At 45.3% G+C, this 20400-nt stretch overlaps 1 protein-coding gene across 5 annotated transcripts; it reads right to left on the bottom strand.

Moving 5' to 3' along the window:
• Window positions 1-616: 616 nt before the first annotated feature.
• LOC127332329 (uncharacterized) lies at window positions 617-5429 on the bottom strand. Of its 5 annotated transcripts, XM_071819128.1 has the most exons (7): window positions 5119-5429; window positions 3970-4233; window positions 3401-3426; window positions 3143-3259; window positions 2917-2958; window positions 1836-1926; window positions 617-869 (listed from the first exon to the last, which is right to left on the bottom strand). In XM_071819128.1, the coding sequence occupies exons 2-7, from the start codon at window positions 3990-3992 to the stop codon at window positions 863-865; spliced, it is 306 nt and encodes a 101-aa protein (XP_071675229.1). In that variant the 5' UTR covers window positions 3993-4233; window positions 5119-5429; the 3' UTR covers window positions 617-862. The 5 variants fall into 5 exon arrangements, 1 of the variants encoding a protein (XP_071675229.1); XR_011743488.1 differs by having other exon boundaries at window positions 1643-3259; window positions 3401-4233; XR_011743489.1 differs by lacking the exon at window positions 2917-2958 and having other exon boundaries at window positions 617-1926; window positions 3401-4233.
• Window positions 5430-20400: the final 14971 nt, after the last annotated feature.

The following is a 20400-nucleotide window of genomic DNA, read 5'->3' as shown; positions in this document are numbered from 1 at the left end:
ATTTTCAGCTGAACTTTCTAGGTGATGCTGCATTCCATTGCGTCGAGGCTGGGTGTCCGCTGAAAGAGTCTCAGGTAGCGTTTCTATATTTATCAATTTGCTAAAGTGGAGGGCTAGTACGGTGTATATTGAGGTTGATGGCTGAGGCTGATCAAAGTAGGGGAGGTATTGTTTTGGTTTTGTTAGTTTCGCGTGCACGCAAATGTGTATGTGCTTCTCGGTGTGCGCGATGATATCGGGCAAGGATGGGGAAGTAATATTCATCGTCTGTAATAAAAAAGATGGAAGAATATTTTTCAAGAGCTGCGGGGTCGAATAGCCTGGTCTTCATGCTTACCGCACCTTTCAACGTGCAGACTCTCATGCTCCATTGGCTCCGTCTTCTCTGGGTATGAATGTCAAGCTATTACAGCCCCTGGTTATAAAATGATAAGAAAGTGTCACCAAAACAAAAAAGAATTGGCAGATAGATACGGACATCGATTGGTCTTGAACAAATATTACTACTTGGCAAGAAAACGTATCTCTTGGGAAAGCCTGGACCTAGTGGGATAATTAAGTCCCACTAACTTTTTCAATATATATCTCTCATAATGGGCCATATGTACCACATAACTTGCACTGCGTGGCATATTTTGTGACCCACCATCATTTTCCTACTATTGTCCTCTGAACATAGGGAATTTACAGTCGCAAAATCTGGAGAATTTTGAATCCATAGAGAGAAGAATATTTACAGTGGAAAATATTCTAAATAAAAAGTAAGCATAAAGGATATGAGTGAGCCCCCTATCTCATTCTTCAGTATGCAGAATTACTCAAAAGATTTCCTTGACTCGTTAACACTTTACTCCTTGACTCGTCAATACCTGATCGGTACACAAACAGTAATTTGTTGTTACAAATCTAGGTTTGAAGTCATGGTTAAAAAGTAGGCAAACTGTAAGAACTGACTGCAAGGAAATTAGAAGTAGATCAACTCTAATATGTACATCATTCTGGAGAAAAATTACTACAGTTAGCATTGAAACAATTAATCTGAACTTATGTTTGTAGAAATCTATCCACGCCAATCAAAGCAGAATGGAGACAAAACTCAGCTTTTAAATCACACTTTTGTAATCTTAGAGTACTTCATGTGTACCACATCAGTATCCCGAATGTGTATCATGTGGACCTCATTCATATGGTCAACAAACTGAATTGAAGAGAAGAGGAGAAACACATACCCCTAAATGCACAAACCTTTTCTTATTTCCATATAAATTCCTTCAATAGATTTTTAACGTTCCAAATCCTAAAACGGATGCTATGCAATTACTTCGTCTGGTCCATTTAGCATCAACAACACTGAACTTTTACAGTACGGACAATTCTGATTAGCTAATAGTCGTTCTAGAGGCAATTATAACAAACTGGTGTGTTATATCATACTGTGCAAATACACTTCCTGTTCTAGGATCAAAAGTATGCCTTATGATTAATCGCTGTAGTATTTTCTTGGTAAACCTGCAAACGAAATTTACTCTGAACATTTGCTTTCAGGAGCAGCTTTCTAAGATCTAAATCCATGTAGAAGAATACACCTAATTACCTACTCAGAATTCATGTGCTGAATTACAGCTTCTATAGGCTAACTTACCCTATCACGTCACTGCTCAGGTTCATGCATTTCCTAAGCAGAGAACTGCATGTGGCAGCCAATATGAAGAGAACAAAAAAGCACTTGTTATGTGCACACAGGAGTTCCAGCCCACATAACTTGTTCATAGAATGTTGCTTGCACTGCTTATCAGGGTAAATGGAAGAACACAACACGGGAACAAAGCTTCAACCTGAAAATACTCTGAAAATGCTCTATGGCCTCATTCATTGCCATACTACATATATTTCTGGTACCGGTTTCTTTAAAATAGACCTGAATATCTGGGCAAAAAAGAGAAGTAGAAATTAATAAGGGAAGGCATCCCAACCTGAAAGAGGCAAATTATAACGGTTTGTCATAATCGAAAGAATTATGTTGATAGACTAAATCCAAAATAAATAAATTCATGTGCACACAGATATCGCTAGCATCAATTAAATGCTGGTTCCAAGCATTATAAGCAGGAAGCTTTAAGTGTTCCATCAAGAATATTCCCCACAAAAGAAGAAACATTAGCTGGAGAAGCAACCAGCCCAAACAATCACACATGAAGGTCGTATCTGCTCAACCTTGTCGAGCACCAAACAGATATGGACATATTCGAAGCACCGGTAACATATACCTCCTAGATAATGCAGAGGTGAAAATCAAATAATTGCGTGAAAGAAGGAAGTTCATTTTACCAGAGAATATCATCACGGACAAAGAACTGTTAGGGAAGAATAATATTTTGCAAAAATGCATTATTAAAAAGCAGTAACAGTAACAACATGTGGAACAGAAGACAGCCTTAGTATGTAAGGAAGTACACAAAGTGTATGAAGTAAAGACATGACCCTGAAATGCAATTGAAAGTTACTTGTACCAAAAAATGCAACCACGATTTGCCAGAAGAAATGTATACAAAGAAAACTGAATGATTTTGATTATTATTGGTCATCTTAATACATGTATATCTGAAAGTGTATCTGAACAACATGTGGTTCGAAAAGATGGAAGCATCATTAAATCAGCAAGTGTGATGATCATTTTCTGATAGTATTTGGAGCTAGAATAATCCACATTTTAGGAGGAGCAAAGATGTAAACATTATCTTGTCCGTGATAATCATTTTTTAACAATACTGCAGTGAAAGTAGTCTGTATGAATGGGATACCAACGCTCTTAGCAATGTGTAATTTAAGAAGCTAGAAATTGCTGGATGAGCATTTGTGACAGTTATTTGATAACAATATTGGAAGCAAAAATAGTGGGTGTAGAAGGGGAAGTACATAAGCTGTGGCCACACGCCGTGCTTATCAAAAGAGGAGCATCTGCACATAGTATAAGCATTGGGACATCAAATAAATCTGAACAGAAGAAGGAAAGGTACAACAAAAGCATATATTTTGAGTAAATGTTAGCCTGCAAATACCATGCCTAAAAGTTAAATTTAGAAATCTCACATGTAACTCAAATACTGTAAACTTATAGTGACCATGGTTTCTGATAACTCACCTTCTGCACATAGGACCCCCTTTAAAGATAGACCTGAAGAACAATTTACATAACGCCTATTTCGTGGTAATATTAACACCACTCTGTTGCGCCAAGCACACCATCGCCAGCTGCAGCCTACACGCGTGCATGGCAAACTGAAGATCAGTAATTTAGCTACAGCAACAAAAAAGTGGAAAAGAGCAACCAAAAAAATTGAACCTTACTACCTGTAGGACATTCGGACATTCCAGGACTGTAGTACGGTTGGTTGTGCACCTGTGTCATGCCCCTTTCTCCCTGTGCTTGAGGCAACGCCGACGCAGTACAAAGATATAAAAAGTCAGCACAGAATCGAGGTCGCTGGTGACTCGGGCATGGGAACACACTAAGAGGGATAGGATCAAAGTATATGCGAGATATTAGGGAGAATATAATGTGAGACTACAAACCTATAATACATCATATTTGTATGGAAACATGTGTCATTATCATTAAAAAAGTATGTAAGACCAATGCCACTCTATGTTGCACCCAAAGGTAGTGCAAGCATGCCCATAAAACAGGAGATATTATGTAGCTGAAAGAGCTGAACCAGTATTGCAGTGTGTGGATTTAAAAGGACAAAAGGGGCACTGGCCTAGGCAACCATGATGCAACTCGATTACATGGTAAAATATTGGTCAAACGTTTAAGAGTAGTTCCACCCATAACTTAAATGAAAAAATTCAGTCTATAATTAAAAAGTATTTGTTTTATGAAATAAAAGAGGGTGATTAAGTTTGAGTAGATTTACAGTAGATACAATTAAGGATCGCACTAAAATAAACTATATAGACAGAAATTACCTCAAGACCGAAGTAATCAACATTGCAAAGTCGTTCGACAGCCTTCTCTTCAAGCTGACAGGGAAGTGTGCTGCTGGATGCCTCTATGGACGTGCAGCGACACTAACTAACCTGAAGTTAGTCGTGATGTCTTGATAAAACATCGTCTGTCAGCAGGAAACTCTGTAGTCGGTGTATTTAGCGCTTCTTGATTCTTCGCTCGGGATGCTCTTGAATCGAACAGAGTAATTGTGTCCTTGCGGTCACTTGTCTTTTACTGAAAACCTGAGTGCACCAAAAAGAACAATTAGGTTGTACATGAACCATCACATTGCCGATAAATATCTATGATCAACTATCCATGTGTTGGATAAAATGCTGCTCCCTCTCTGAAATGAAGATGAGTAGGAAGAGTGAGCTGTAGCGGTGGCAGCGGCACACGTTATACCAGCAGCGCGAAAGGCCCCAGTCCTTACAACTCTTTATATTTTTAACTACAAATAACCGTTTCATCATTTTAAAACTCAATGTTTTATGTAAGTTGTTCGAATCTATTGAGTCTTGATAATGAATAATGTGATCGACTCTCTTGATCCTTGATAATGAATTGATGTGCGTACATTGAAAAGTTTGAAAAGGTACATTACTATAATCCTGAGGAGTGCATCTACGAAAAAGGATGTTGAATTGGTGATTACTGAAGATGTCCACGAGTCATCGAATCATTACAGTAGAATGATTCTATACCAACACTAAAAATAAATAACAACGTTGCATTGTTTATGTAAACCTTGAAATATCTATAACCATAAAACCTGCCTAGAACAGCAGAACAAATTGGCAACAACACATGAAAAGAAAGCAAATGTGGCGGATGGCAATCAAACGACGTAAGATGTCTGTCATGAGGGGCTCAGGATAGCTCCTTCACGGGAGATCTGGGAAAGTATCTTCACAGGAATCTCGCCATCTGAACCCTCTCTTCCGCCGAGAGAGAGAGAGAGGCGGGAGAAATAAGGAATCGTGAATCACCCCCTAAGGGAGGATCTGTACCGCGACTGCTCAAATCGGTAGCTGCGTGTGCTGCTCTTTGCGACAGCCCTCCCGGTCACCACGGCTCGCGAGGCTTGGGGTTGCGGGATAGAGGAGGACGCGGTCTGGAGGGCATACCTACGCACGCGCAGCCGCTGATGCCCACAGGGCGGACCAGGTGACCAGCTGCCAGGTTGAGGTCGTAGGCCCCGCGAGGAGCTGCGCCGGGAAGCCGGAGCACCTCAGTGAAGGCCGCGACGCCGGAGCAGATTCCGACACACGGCAAAGCTGCCTGGCGGGGGAGTCGGGCGGCGCCAGCGGCCATGGAGATGGGGGTGGTTTCGCTGGGAATATGGGGCTTAAGATTGCCCATGTTCTGGAAGGCACGGGGAGGTCTAGGATAGGGAAGAAGGAAAAGGAGGACTTTTCTGGATTGGTCAAAGCGGTAGGAGGAGAGGAAATAAAAAGCTAGCGAGTATGCAGAAGCGAGCCAAGGGACTAACCTGAATAGAAGGAGAGGAAAAAAATAAAGGAACCGGTAGGCACGACCAGCGCCAGACGCAATTTGAAGTGGGAATACAGGAATCAACCGGTAACCAACCGGTAAACGCTGAAAAAAATAAGAATCGAAAATCATGTCCTGGATAGAGCTCCCGTTTACAGTGCACGGGACGCACGCGTCGCTCAAGGGTTGGAGGGAATTGACGCATGAACAGTAGCTAGATTAATGAGGTTTGAGCAAAAAAATATTTAAAAAATCATGGTTTTAGCAGATGGGTTCAGCTTTTATATAGGTAATAATAATTTGATCCAGCAATATTGGATGGACCGTGGACGTAAAGGGTGGGCGATCCAAAATCCACTGGACACGTGCATTGTGCATCGGTCGTGGTCGTTATCTCTAGCTGCAGTGGGACTCAATTATCATGTCGACAAGAACGGCCACCGGACCGGAGCCAGCGAGTGTGAGTCCATTGCGTGCAGCGCCGGCCTGGCCGCGCCGGCGCCCGCGCCAGTGTCGGAGGTGCGAGAGCTGTTGTCGCGCGTGAAGAGCGATGCGAAGGGCGCGTCCTCCACCCGGAACATGATCAGGAACCGGTTCGTCGGCTTGGGAGCTGCGCCGCCACCGTTGCCCTCCGCTGGAGCGGCGGCGAGCTTGGGCTTCCTCAGCTTAAGCAGCAGCACGCGGAACTTGGTCGCCGACCGGAGGAACGACGCCGCGAGGGGCTCGGCCCCTGCCATCGCGGCTGCAACCTCCGCCGCCGTCCTCGCCGACCGGCTCCATGGTCACCACCTCGGCGGCGCCGGATGCGACGTCGCCGGCAACGGAGAATTCGAACTCGACACCGCCGCCGTCCTTGCCGACCGGCTCCACGGCCTCCGTCGCCAATATAGCCGCATCCGCCGGTCACCTCCGCGAGCGGGCGGCCGCAGCTCCTGTAGACGGCGAGGGCACCGCGGGCTCCTGTAGACGGCGGCAGGTATGAGGCGGGATGGTGGATCGAGACAGGGGAGGGGATTGGGAGTTTTTTTTATTAGGACGGGGAATTGGGGATCGGGAGGTTGACGAAGGCAGACAGAGAGCCTAGGTGCGGTCGCGAGATGATTAGTAAGCTCCATGAGGTTTTAGCATGTAACACCACTTGTTGGTGCCCTTTTTGCACCAAACCACAACTCAAACTTTTTGTTGCAAGGAACACCAATGTTTGAGCTAATTATTTGCATGGAGCACAAACACCCATAGTTAGCTACTTTACTGAATAATTAGATCGTTAACAGGGACTGCTGCCGTATGGCGTTTGGCTACATGCCTTAGCTTGGCGATATGCCGATCTCCCTTTCCTCTGATTCTTCCTACCATATTATCTACAGATCTGCATCTCCTACTGATTCTCCTCCATCTCCTACTGATTCTCCTCCTTGCTAAATCTCCACTCCTCCAAAATCGTTTCTTTCCCCGTCATTTTTCTACTCTTTCCGCTGCCTTTGTTTCTCTCAAGATCCCCAAATCCGTTGTCTAGTTTAGAGATATCTGCGCCTCCAACATTCCAATCGCTAGAGCTCCTCGCAGAGAATAAAATCTACTATAGGATCATTCTCTCTTCCGGATCTTGACCCCCAAAACGTTGGTCGAGCCATCCTGTGGGCTCAACGCGATCTAGTCGGCTGGCTGCCTGCAGTCCGGCCGATTTTGTTGTACTCGTCATCAGATACAGAAACAAATTGCTAATCATTCCATCCACTGGAATTTGTTGCTTTCATAGAGACAAGAATAAAGAGGGGTACACTCTGTGCTGATCTCTCTCCTGACGACAACAAAGAAGTTAGGAGCATCATGAAGATGATTGGCTGGAACTGTCAAGGTAAGGGCAAAAATCTACACAACTCTAATAAAATGGAATTTCTGGCTAGGTTGATCTTATCTACAGGTGCACAAATCACTTTTGTCTCTGAAACACGAACTTCCAGATACACTTCTTGCCAGCTGAATAATCGGTTTAACATTGCTGATAGTTTCGTAGTACCATCTATTGGGCTCTCGGGCGGTCTCTGGCTTTTATGGAATGATGAAGTTCGGATTAATATCAAGTTCTCTAGTCACCATCTAATATTAGCTACCTTTGTTTATATAGAAACTAATGTAGAGTTTGTGCTAGTATGCGTGTATGGAGACCCTCACCATCGTCAAGCTAGAGTGATTTGGGACCAAATTACCACTTTTGTGTGTGAAAATCTAGACAAACCAGTTGTTTGTTTCGGTGATCTCAACAATATCATGTATGATGTAGATAGTACTTCATCTAATATTAATAAATATCGTATGCGAGCTTTCAACTCATATGTGAAGCAATGTGGCCTGTTTGATCTCGGTTTCAGCGGTCCTGCTTATACTTGGACGAACAAGCGTTTTTCCTCCACTCCGGTTTTCGAAAGATTAGACCGTTGTCTTGCCAATGCTGAATGGTGTGACATTTTTCCTAACATAAATGTTTTCAATCTACCTATAATTCTAGGTGATCATGCGCCTATTCTTATATCAACCGAATCCCAATTCCGAAAACCGAAACTTAATTTCAAATTTGAGAATTGGTGGACCATGGAAGATGACTATGAGAATGTTGCTAAATCTGCTTGGTATTCTTCTTCTAATAAACCTTTCCATTCTAGGACAACTAACCTTGCAGGTACCCTTAAGAAATGGTGCAAAAAGAAGAAACCCTTACAGCAGCAACTCGATACACTTCAAGAGCAGATCAACACCATCCAGAAGCAACCAATTCAAGATCAGGACCACTCCTTGGAGGTTAAACTTATTTCTCAATATGAAGATACCATGACCAAGCTCACTGAATTTTATGGGCAGAGATCTAAGAAGCATTGGGCGGTGCATGGAGACAGGAACACCTCATATTTTCACAGTGCCGTACGCAAACGTCAACGAAGAAACCGCATCGTTTCAATTAAAGATGAACATGGCAGGAACCTTTTTGACCCGGATGATATTGCTCATGAATTTGTACATTATTTTAAATCAATTTTCCACTCTTCAGGTACTAACAATGGCAGGCCCCTCTTCAGTACCTCTTGTCCACAAGATGCTCAGGACTTCACCAATTCGATCCCGGACAAACAGGAGGTTTGGGAGATTCTCAAAGCAATGAAGAAAGATGCATCTCCGGGCCCTGATGGTTTCAATGTCGCCTTCTACACCTCGGCTTGGAGTTGGATTGGAGATGATGTGACTAACCTGGTAAGAAATTTCTACATCACAGGTATCCTCCCTCCTCGAGTCAACAACACAAACATTGCTCTTATTCCAAAAAAGTCGGTTTGTCATTTGCCTTCAGACTTTAGACCAATTAGTCTTTGCAATGTCATTTACAAAATCATTGCTAAATCCTTGGCAAATAGATTGAAGGATCACTTGCCTGATTATATTCACCCTTCTCAACAAGCCTTTATAGAGGGAAGACGCATTAGTAACAATATCATCCTAGCCCAGGAAATTGCTCACTCGTTCTCTCTTCCTTCTTGGGATGGACTTGACTTCATGCTTAAAATTGATTTAGCCAAGGCTTTTGATAGAATTGAGTGGCATTTCATTGCTTCGGCCCTTACACGTAAAGGACTTCCTGACCATTTCATAAGTCTTATCTATGCATGCATATCCTCGCCAACTTTCTCGGTTATCATAAATGGGCAATCTTTTGACCGCTTTAAAAGTAGCAGAGGCATTAGACAAGGTTGCCCCTTGTCTCCATCGCTTTTTGTCCTTGCAGTGAATGAACTTTCTTTGGCGATGCAGGAGGCTCTTCAGGGGAACAACTTGTCAGGTATCTCACTTGGACCTAATAGCCCACCCATACACTCACTATTGTTTGCAGATGATTTGCTTGTTTGTGGAAAAGCTAACATGCAGGAAGCAACCTCCATATCTCGCATCTTGAATCAATTCTGCCAGCAGTCAGGACAACTTCCTAATTGGTCCAAATCAGGTATAATGTTTAGTAAGAATGTTAGTTTGCAGGTTAAGCAAGACATCAAGCGAATATTCCCAGTCCCGGATATCGACAACAACACTGTCCATTTGGGACACCCTCTCACTCTTCCAACGAAGAACAGATCAGCAGCGTACAACTTTATCTATGAAAAATTCAAATCAAAATTGAGCGCATACAAAGCCAATAGGCTCTCACATGCAGGAAGATTAATCTTGATCAAATCTGTCTTTTCTTCTATTCCTGTCTACTATATGTCAAATATACTTTTCTCCAAAAAGTTCTTATCAAAGCTTACTGCTATCATTAGAAATTTTTGGTGGACAGGAGTAAGGGAGGAACCATCTACAAAAGCTCTTTGTCTTAGGGCTTGGGCAGATATTTGTACCGAAAAGAAAATTGGAGGATTGGGTATTAGAAACTTGCAGGCCATCAATCAAGGATTAATTCTCTCAGCGGCATGGAGATTAGCAAAGGAACCTCACAGCCATCTTGCGCTCATCCTTAAGGCAAAATATCATAGTGACACATCCATTTGGAGAGCAAAATCGAACATACCAAAATCTGCCTTTTGGACAGCAATTCTCAAGGTGAGACCCCTCTTAATTTCAACCTGTTTTCATCAGGTTGTAGATGGTAGTAGTTCCGTTTGGAGTACACCTTGGTTTTCCATGTGGCAAAACATCTATGATAATCTCATAATTCAACCACCGCCTTTTGTTTATCCAGCCACTGTTAAAGACCTTTGGATCCCAAACCAGAAAATTTGGAATGTGGACTTGATAAATTCTTTATTTACTGCTGAAACTGCTGCTGCTATCATTCAAACTCCAATTATCAATGCTGAAGGCCAGGACACCCTGGTCTGGAAATTAACTCCTTCAGGGGAATGTTCATCGAAAAGCGCATATAAATTTTGTTTTAATAATCTTGCTTTGCCAACTAACCAGAGACCCAAAGTTGTACCTCCACACATATTAGATCTTCTCAATCAGGTATGGCATGATAAACTTATGGCGCCAAGGGTACAGACCTTTGCGTGGAGGCTTCTGCGTCGAGCCCTTCCCACCGGTAAGAGAGCAAGTAAATTTTCTAAGCACATCAACAAAGAATGTTGCAGGTGTGGTGTGGTTGAAGATGAGATGCACATTCTTTTTCTCTGTCCTTTTGCAAAAGCTACTTGGTTTTATGCACCCTGGTTTATTAGAACAGAAGTCCTAGCTCAAAATCATCAGTCAATTCCCCACATGATCCAAGCTTTACTCTCATCTTCTCACCCTCAAATTAATATTTCTAGCTTATTCACATTCTTGTGGTGCCTTTGGAAGGCAAGGAACGATTCTCTTTTTAACAAGAATTTCACTAATCCGTGTCATTTTTTTCCGGCTGCTAATGCAATCATGCAGGGATCCAAACTTGAAGATGATGTATCGAAACAAGACAATCAGGCTCACTTGACTAATCACTGCTTGCAGTCAAAGCAGGATCCATTTTGTATTACAGGCAATGTAATCTGCACTGACGCCGCTTGGAAGTGTGGAAGCAACCAAGACCCAACTCCAGCAGGCATAGGAATCGTCATTCAAATTCAAGGCAATCAACATTGTCAGCAGATACATATCGCTGCCTTGTCACCACCAGCCCACTCTCCTCTACAGGCGAAAGCTTATGGACTGCTACTAGCTTCGAAGGTGGCGGATCTGCTCCACATACAGGAACCCCACTTCTTTACTGATTATTCTGTTCTGGAATCTGCTGCAAGTACAACTTCAATCCTTAGTGCTCCAGGTCATTGGATAATAAGGCCAATTCTGGCAGATATCCAAAAAACGGAGGCTTTCCATCCAAACAGAATTTCTCACGTCAACAGATGCTTCAATTTTAAAGCTCATCATCAAGCTAGACTAGGCCTTAGAATTCAAGCTTCTTCTCTAGCTTTTAGATGTCTCTCTTCACATACAGGTCTATGTACAATCAGAGATGTTCTCTCTATGTCAAGTGTGACTCCTTTCACACTTCTCTCTGTAAAATGTTGCTAAGTTGAATAAAAATGTTTACTGTCCAAAAAAAAAAAAATATTGTTGAGCCTACTGTCAGCAGACGTGGTATGACTTACCGCCCAGCCCCACCGCCTCTGCCATTCATATCCAGCCCTATCGCCTACTAGCATAGCTCTTCCGCCTCGGTCACCTACGTGACCCCTGCTGCACCTAGCCCTAGCCAGCCTCGGCTACCTGCCGGTGAGGAACCGCACAGGTCTCTACCACCCCACCTGAGGTGCGCTCCCAACCTAACTGCGAGCCGAGCCGTGAGACGACACATCTAGGTGCAGCTCCGCTGCGCTTGCGTCACCCAGCCAGTCTCCTCCATCTCCATCCTCTGCGCGAGGTGAGCAAGCCTCCTCTGCCACCACGAGTCTACTGCACAACAACAACAACAACAACAACAACAACAAAAACAATAACAACAACAACAACAACAACAACAACAAAAACAACAACAACAACGACAACAACAAAGTCTTTATTCCCAAACAAGTTGGGGTGGGCTAGAGGTGAAACCCATAAGATCTTGTAACCAAATCAAATAGATACGGGCTCAAAGCTGACCCCTGGCACTACAAGAAAAGTTCTGATAGACAACGTCTCAAAATCGTCCGCTCAGGGGTATTTTTTGTCGCCTATGGGCCTAACCCGACGATATGGGTTCTGTTGTCGAAACTACGTCAGGCAAAGTCCTACCACGTTTTTTTCGGTCTGTCGCGCTTGGGCGCCCTTCCGCCACGGAAAATCGGACCGTTGCAGAAGTGTTTCCGGGAGCCCGTTGACTGCTGACGTCATGCAAACTGACATGTGGCAGACGCCGTTAATCGCGATTAACGGCGTTAACCGCTGAAACCCCGTGGTAGATGGTAGACCCACACGAGGCCTGCCACGTCTTAAGCGGGCCGGCCCATTAAGTTTGCGGGCCGGGCCAGCTGACTTAGTTTGACCGGTCAACTATATAGCTGGGCTGGTCCATTAGTTACGTGGGCCGGGCCTAACCTCTAAGGTTGACTGGTCAAAAGATTAATGGGCCGGCCCACTAAGCATGTGGGCCGGGCCGAATGCACTCGTTTGACCGGTCCAACGAGCAAAAGGGCCGGCCCACAAAACATGTGGGACCCACTTTCATGTTATCGGGCCGGCCCATTTACCAAGTGGGGTCCACCTTAAAGCAAGTGGGCCGGCCCAAGAAGTTATTGGGCCGGCCCAATTAGCATGTGGGTCCCACTTTCCTGCTATCGGGCCGGCCCATTTAGTACGTGGGGTCCACATTAGATCAAATGGACCGGCCCACCAAGCCAGTGGGCCGGGCCAAAAGCACAGGTGGGTCCCACTTTCCTGTTAATGGGCCAGCCCATTTAGTATGTGGGGTCCACCATATAGCAAGTGGGCCGGCCCAACAAGATAGTGGGCCGGGCCAAAAACACAGGTGGGTCCCACTTTCCAGTTAAAGGGCCGACCCATTTAGTATGTGGGGTCCACCATATAGCAAGTGGGCCGGCCCAACACGCTAGTGGGCCGGGCCAAAACCACAGGTGGGTCCCACTTTCCTCTTAAAGGGCCGGCCCATTTAGTATGTGGGGTCCACCATGTTGCAAGTGGGCCGGCCCAACAAGATAGTGGGTCGGGCCAAAAGCAAAGGTGGGTCCCACTTTCCTGTTAAAGGGCCGGCCCATTTAGTACGTAGGGTCCACCTTATAGCAAGTGGGCCGGCCTAACAAGATAGTGGGCCGGGCCAAAAACACAGGTGGGTCCCACTTTCCTCTTAAAGGGCCGGCCCATTTAGTATGTGGGATCCACCACAAAAAGCAATTGGCTGGCCCAACTAGTTAGCGGGCCGGCCCAGTAGTGGGTGGGGTCCACCTTAAAGCAAGTGGGCCGGCCCAATTAGAGTGTGGGGTCCACCGTAAATCAAGTGGGCTGGCCCAATAAGTAAGTGGGCCAGCCCGTTTAGTTGCTGTTTATATGCCGGCATAATAGGCGCTTTAGGATTTTGCGGGCCGGCACATATGTGATTTCGGTTAATTTGGCCGTTTAAGAGATGGGAATTCGTGTTTTAGATACTGAGAATATTTACGCAGCAATGATTTCTGTCGGATAGCCTCACTTACCACAAGCAACAAAGAAAAAATGCGCGAAAGAACTATGAAAACTAACTAAATATTACATCAGCTGCACGGCTTTGAAAAAATATTACAGACTCCAGATAAATTGAATGGTAATTAAACCTAGCAATACAATGAAGCGATCCGGCAATCTTTTAAGTTGTCCATGCAGCACCTATATCTGAAACAAAGACATTACAAGTTAAGACAGCAACAATGGAAAGGCAAAGACACTACAATATTGTTTGCCAAAGAATTTGGAACTCATCATTTCGTCGTTATAACAAGATCATTGTAATGCGCACAATAAGCAAACAAAGAGTGCATGTCGCATACCAACAGCCAATATAACAGAGCATGTTAGAATGAAACAGCAGACTTACTACTGTCGAGTCCCATGCAAACCAACATGTTCAGGGAGTACAAAATTGGCATGAACAACATAGTAGCAGGCTATAAATTTTGTAACAACGACTGAGCAAGATGAAGTTATGATGGCTACATCTACAGAGCAGGGAATGTAAACCAAAAATAGAAGTTACGATGGCAAAAGCTAAAGAGGAGGGAATGTGAACCAACATGTGCCAAGTGCAATTACTTCATTTTGGCCGTGAACTAAATAATACTCCTGAACTTATAGTGAAGGGGATGCAAATCAAGATGTTTCGGGATATAAACTTGTAATGAGTAACACATAGAGGATAGTTAATGCTGGAGCTTAGGATGGACCAGATACAGAATATAGTGGGATCACCTGTGAACTTGTATAAGAGGGAATGCAAACCAATATGTTCAGCATTCCATATGTGAGCGTCATGCCAAGTCAGAGAAACAAGTCAATAATGCAGCTTTTGAAGAACAAGATGGCACGCAAATTTATTATCTAGTAGTATGACAAGTTTATTTGTACTACAGGCTAGATACAGAGTGATAGCATGCCAAACTAAGTCCTTACTTTGTTAGCTTACAATGAACTAGATACAAAACAATGGCATCACCTGTAGTACAGGGAATGCAAGCCAACATGTTCATGGAGTAAAAAATTGGCGCAAACAACATAGTAGCAGGCCATAAGTTTTGTAACAACGACTGAGCAAGATAAAGTTATGATGGCTAGATCTACAGAGGAGGGAATGTAAACCAAATATAGAAGTTACGATGCCAAAAGCTATAGAGCAGGGAATGCGAACCAACATGTGCAATTACTTAAAATTGGCCATGAACTAAATAATAGCAGGATGTTACTATAATACCTATAATTTTTGTAACAACGACTGAGCAAGATAGAAGTTATGATGGCTACATCTACAGAGCAGGGAATGCAAACCAAAATGTTCAATCGCTTAAAGTTAGCAATGAATTAGAAAATAGCAAGGTGTTACGGTCATAGCTAGGAATGAACTAAAAGATCTTCAGACAAACAAGCATCTGAACCCAGAACATGGCGCTAAAACAAGAGACTTACATTAGGAGAAGCACTCTGTGGGAGTCACAGCAGATCTTCCTGGGGTTGATAGATCCGGTGATGAAGTACGCTACATGTGCTACTTGGGGTTGGAGAGACGGCCATTACACTTCATGGTTACTCATCTCATCTGCAAAAACGTAACGGCGCGTCGTTAGCACAAACAGGTTCCCGCAAGATTAAACAAGAACTTGCAGGCAAGCAATAGAAAAGCGACAGTAGAAGAGTTTAGATCATGCACGGCGCCGGTGAAGCAGATCCGGTTCATGCACAGCGGTGTCGGTGAGCAAGATCCGATGCAGTGCACGACGGATTCGGCGAAGCGGCTCCGGTGGGGTGGACGATACCGCAGCTGAAGCGACTACGGTAGACTGCTGGATGAGCATATGGTTTCGAGGTTCGGCGGGGATGATCCGGTCCGGTTGATGACGGCGTCGATGAAGCGGCTCCGGCAGGCAGCCGGATGACGAGGATCGCGAGGGCTCGGGTAGGCCAGGGAAGTCCGGCGGGGATGTTCCGGTGCGGTGGTCGTGGAGGTGGGAGAGAGGGACTTGGGAAGTTCCGGTGGGTGGTCTGAGGGAAATGAATTTTTTTTGGGAGGGTTTTCGGGCTAGGGAGGTGGTGATCCAAAAAATGACGGTCATACCCCCCCACCAACCGACTTTGCTGTCATCTCCACAGGGGTAGAATGGGAATTTGGAAGCGTGTGAAATTTTTGTATTTTGTGGGCGGGAAGTTTTGCCGCTATGAGATTTTGAATTTGGCTAAGGTCCAACTATAATGATAAAAAATTGTGAGACTGTACTAGTACCTCTGTTCAAGGCCGAGTGCAAAATCAAATCATCATCACCTTGAATACCGGTTACTATCATCGTGATCTATCTTCTTATCCCATTCAAAAACCGTCTGAAATATTTCAGGATTGGCGGGAGATTTTGCCGCCCGACTGAGATTTGATTTTGAATATGGCTATGGTCAAGTAATATAATATAATACTAATATAAAGACGGTACACCTGGTTAAGTACAATACTAATTGCTCTGCTCCGGCAGTCAAGTCCAACAGCCACATCAAGCCATCATCATTACAAACAAAATCAGTCAAATCTAGAAGCTAGTATAGGAAAAATTCACAGCAGCATAATAAATCCAGAAAACTAAGTACGGAGTATAATACATAAACTGCATACAATAGCCAAAAGCAGCCAATAACAATGTTAATGTTCATGACAAACTAATCTAAAAATAATACAAGACGCAATGTATGGCCAACATGAAGATTAGGATACCCCAGGATGAATGAATCTGATCTTCATTCAGCATATATTTCTTCGTCACTCCATTCTCTGATCTGAAGGAAATATTCATTGAACTCCTTCCGTCTGCAGTGTGTAGCCAATACATCCTCCAAACGGTATGGCCTTTGTTCATTTCTCATACCGTAGTTTCCTAATCTATCCACACGTATTGGCCACTCATCCCAGGCCTTTATATCATCAAAGTACTCTCTGATATAACCCAAATCTGCGTAGTAGATGCAGCCAGGTCGAAGTGTCGGGTGCACTCTGGTGTCGACGGAGATACACCGGATATAATGGACGAAGAAGGCACGACTGCCAATGGTATTGACAGCATGGAGAGAGCGGCTCTCAGTGTCCACACGGTAGACCAATGATTGACCTTCCTCCAAATGCTTGTTGTCCAACAACACAAGCAGCAGAGCACCATCCAACTTCACAAGGTAGAACTTGTTATTTCCAAGTTCTGGAAATGAAAATAGTGTATCCATGTTGACTGTGCTCGCGCGCTGCTCCAACTGGACATTGTTGGTGCACACTAATTTTCCGAACTCAAAATTGTTCACAGCTATTGCATACAATTCACCATTGAACGGGGAAATGCAACGCAGAGAATGGTGCTCGGTCGAAAATCTTCCTTCTCCCCAATCTTCATCTATACCCTTAGTTGGAGTGCTCTCATCGACCCAAGCAATTTCCACCGGGTAATCTTTGGAAACGAAGACCATAGTCGGGGACTTCATTACATCGACTGACTTCAGAATAACATATGGCATATGCGCCTCAAACCTAGTATTCAATGTCTTTGTGAGTGGGTTCAGAAGCCGAATCTTGTGCGGCTTGTTCTTCTGGGCAAGCACGATGACGCCACGGCAAAAGCCGACGAAGTAGTATCTAAAATATATTGATGAAGATAACATTCAGCACTAAGATGTTTACGATTGAAAATAAAAATAGATTAACTCTATAGATATGCAGGAATTTGAACCTTTCATGAACTTCCATTAGATCGATGGTGACGTAGCGGGATGTGCGGAGGTGGAGGAAGGTGAAATCAGCAGCGCGTGGAAGGGCGTGTTCTACCATGATCCATTCGTGCAGGTGCACGTCGGGCTCAGGTAAACCTGAGCGCCAATTTCTACAAACTTGCCTCAAAGCAGAGTAGGTGTCCATGTACTCCTCGTTCGCCAGTAAGCAGTCCCCAATCTTGTGAAGTGGTCCGTCAGCCCTGAGAGAGGCCCAGTCCACGGAGGCGCAGCGCTTGGATGCGCCGCCCTCGGAGGCGACGGTCTCGGGGGCGACGGCCGCCGGTGCATTCTTCTTGTCCATCGCCGGCAGGGAACGCGCGTAGGGCGGTTGGTGTTTTTTCATTCGATTTGGAGAAGTTGATGGGACGTGAGAGGCGTGGTTGCGTGCGTGAGTGAGAATGAGACTGTGTGCAGAGGGAGGGACAGAGGGGCTCTGTACAGGCAACGTGACGGTTGGTCTCGGCAGTTTCTCAAAAAAGATAGACGTTTGGTCTCAACACGCGCACCGCCTAACCGCTGCGCACCACGACATGCGTCCGTGGTACTGCACGTCTGCACCGTTGTTATCACCAGAATTTGACCGAGTCAGAGGTGGGCCGCGATCATGATGGGCTTGAAGATTATACATGGAAGAATATATGTGAATCGGCCTTATATGCGAAGTTTGGGCTAGTTTGCCCATGTATCTGTAATATAGTAGGATACGTATCAATTAGATAGAGTTTGGCTCGTGCACGGTTGGGATTATTCCCACGTTAGAAAGTCTACGGACTATAAATATGTATCTAGGGTTTATGAAATAAACAACAATCACGTTCACCACAAACCAATCTAGGCGCATCGCCAACTCCCTTGTCTCGAGGGTTTCTTCCGGGTAAGCATCATGCTGCCTAGATCGCATCAGTACAAGTTTATTCGTCGTTCATGCGTTGCTCGTACTGAAGCCTTTTTGATGACGAGCAACGTAGTTATCTTAGATGTGTTAGGGTTAGCATTATTCTTCGTATCATATGCTATCGTCGTGCAACCCTTAGACATCTAGCCGCCCTTACGCCTATCTTAGGCGTAGGGGCGGCACCCCGCTTGATCATTATTTAGTAGATCCGATCCGTTATGGTTGCTCCTTGTTCTTCAAGGATTAGTTTAATATCTGCATAGTTAGGCCTTACAAAGGGTTGGAGGATCCAGCGGCGCGTAGGGTGTAGTTTGCTAGTCCTAGACAGGACGTTCCGGGGATCAACCTCGTGTTGGTTTTTAGGCCCTGTCTAGGATCGGCTTACGATCACCGTGCGCGGCCGCGAGGCCCAATCACGAGTAGGACGTTCCGATTATGCGGTGAAAACCCTAAATCGTCGTAGATCGTTTTAGCTTTATCTTGATCAAGCAGGACCACCATATATTCGTACACCTCGTACGAATCATGGGTGGATCGGCTCCTTGAGCCGATTCACAGGACAACCTGAGAGCCGATCGAGGCTCGTATTTAATGTTTACGTGTATGCCATGCAGGAAACTAAGCGAGGCATCTCCATCACCTTCCTGACCAGGTATAGGTCAGGTGGCACGCCCTTGCACCAGCATCGGACGTGCGTGCCGGAGTTCTTTGCGGGCCATCGTTCGGAGGGACCAGGGCCAGCCGCAGCCCTAAGTTGCTCCCGGCTCTCCTGTGTTGCCCGTCGTTGCTCGCCGGTGGGTTTCTGACCGCAACACATTCTGGCACGCCCGGTGGGACAATCTTCGACATCAACCACATCGCCATCTACATCTGAGATGGCGGACGGGACCCCAGTCACGTACGAGGATCTGACCGAGGAGCTCAAGGAGAAGTATGACGAGGTCAAAGCGATCCTCGAAGCCGACCTCATCGGCTCTTTTCACAGAACCCGCTCACATGGCGTCAGGTGGAAAGGGTTCTCACCTGAAGGCGCGCTCGATGGAGTGGACCTGTCCGCCCCGTCAGAAGAACGCACCAGGTCCCTGCGTCAGGAGATTAGCCACATGGTGGCTCACTCGCTGCACCGCCATTCTGAGAGCCTGGTGAACACTTTGGAGTGTGTCGCTTTTCGGATGATCCAGGAAATCATGAGGCATCAATACTCTCCGTCAGGACCAGCTCTCGGGACTTACCAAGGAGAGATGCCACTCCAATCCCGTCCACCGCTGCCATTCACGTTGACAACACCAGAAGTGCCGAATTCGCCGGCATACGCCGTCGACATGGTGGAATGCACATACCCCGGGAGGTACCAGTCAAGATTCTCGTTCAACATCAACATGGTGGGACTTGGGCGCCACCCTGGTAAGGACAGAGACGAGGGCAGCTGCTCTCATAGCAGGGACAAGGAGGGAGCCGTTCCACGCGATCGGTCCCGACACTTCCAAAATATCCTAGTCACGATCAAGATGAAGGCCGATTCCAGCAATCAGCCCGTATTATCCGTGCCACACGCTCTCCCTGCATTTGGTGTCGACCTCACAGGTGACGGGAAGTTAGGGTACGGGTTTACATCGGCTGATGAGCTAGAGGAAGTCGACATCGGTCCTGGGGATAAGCCGCGACCAACTTTTATCAGCAAGAAGTTAGATCCACAGCTCAGGGGTCAGATGATAGCTCTGTTAAAAGAATATCCAGATTGCTTTGCATGGGATTACACAGAGATGCCTGGGTTAGACAGGAGCATCATTGAACATCGGCTCCCCCTTAAGAAAGGATTTCGGCCGTTCCAACAACGAACACGTCAGATGAGGGCCGAAATTCTGGAAGAAGTCAAGAAAGAGATCGAGAAGATGTTGGCCGCCGGGTTCATCAGGCCATGCAGGTATGCTGAGTGGATCTCCAGTATCGTTCCTGTAGAGAAGAAGGACGGCCGATGGCGTGTGGCCATCGATTTCCGAGATCTCAACAGAGCCACTCCAAAAGATGAGTATCCAATGCCTGTGGCAGAAACATTGATCAATGCAGCTGCTGGCCACAAGGTGTT

This window comes from Lolium perenne, chromosome 4, assembly GCF_019359855.2.
Source record: "Lolium perenne isolate Kyuss_39 chromosome 4, Kyuss_2.0, whole genome shotgun sequence".
In the NCBI taxonomy this organism is placed as follows: Eukaryota; Viridiplantae; Streptophyta; class Magnoliopsida; order Poales; family Poaceae; genus Lolium; species Lolium perenne.
The sequence above is the reverse complement of the archived record's forward strand: the minus strand, read 5'-3'. Positions and strand labels throughout refer to the sequence as shown.

Coding starts and splice junctions, on each gene's coding strand:
- LOC127332329 (XM_071819128.1), bottom strand. CDS start 3,992: ATGTTGATTACTTCGGTCTTGAG. Junction 3,260..3,400: donor GAGAAAGGGGCATGACACAG/GTGCACAACCAA, acceptor GCACGCGTGTAG/GCTGCAGCTGGCGATGGTGT. Junction 2,959..3,142: donor GGGGGTCCTATGTGCAGAAG/GTGAGTTATCAG, acceptor TACTATGTGCAG/ATGCTCCTCTTTTGATAAGC.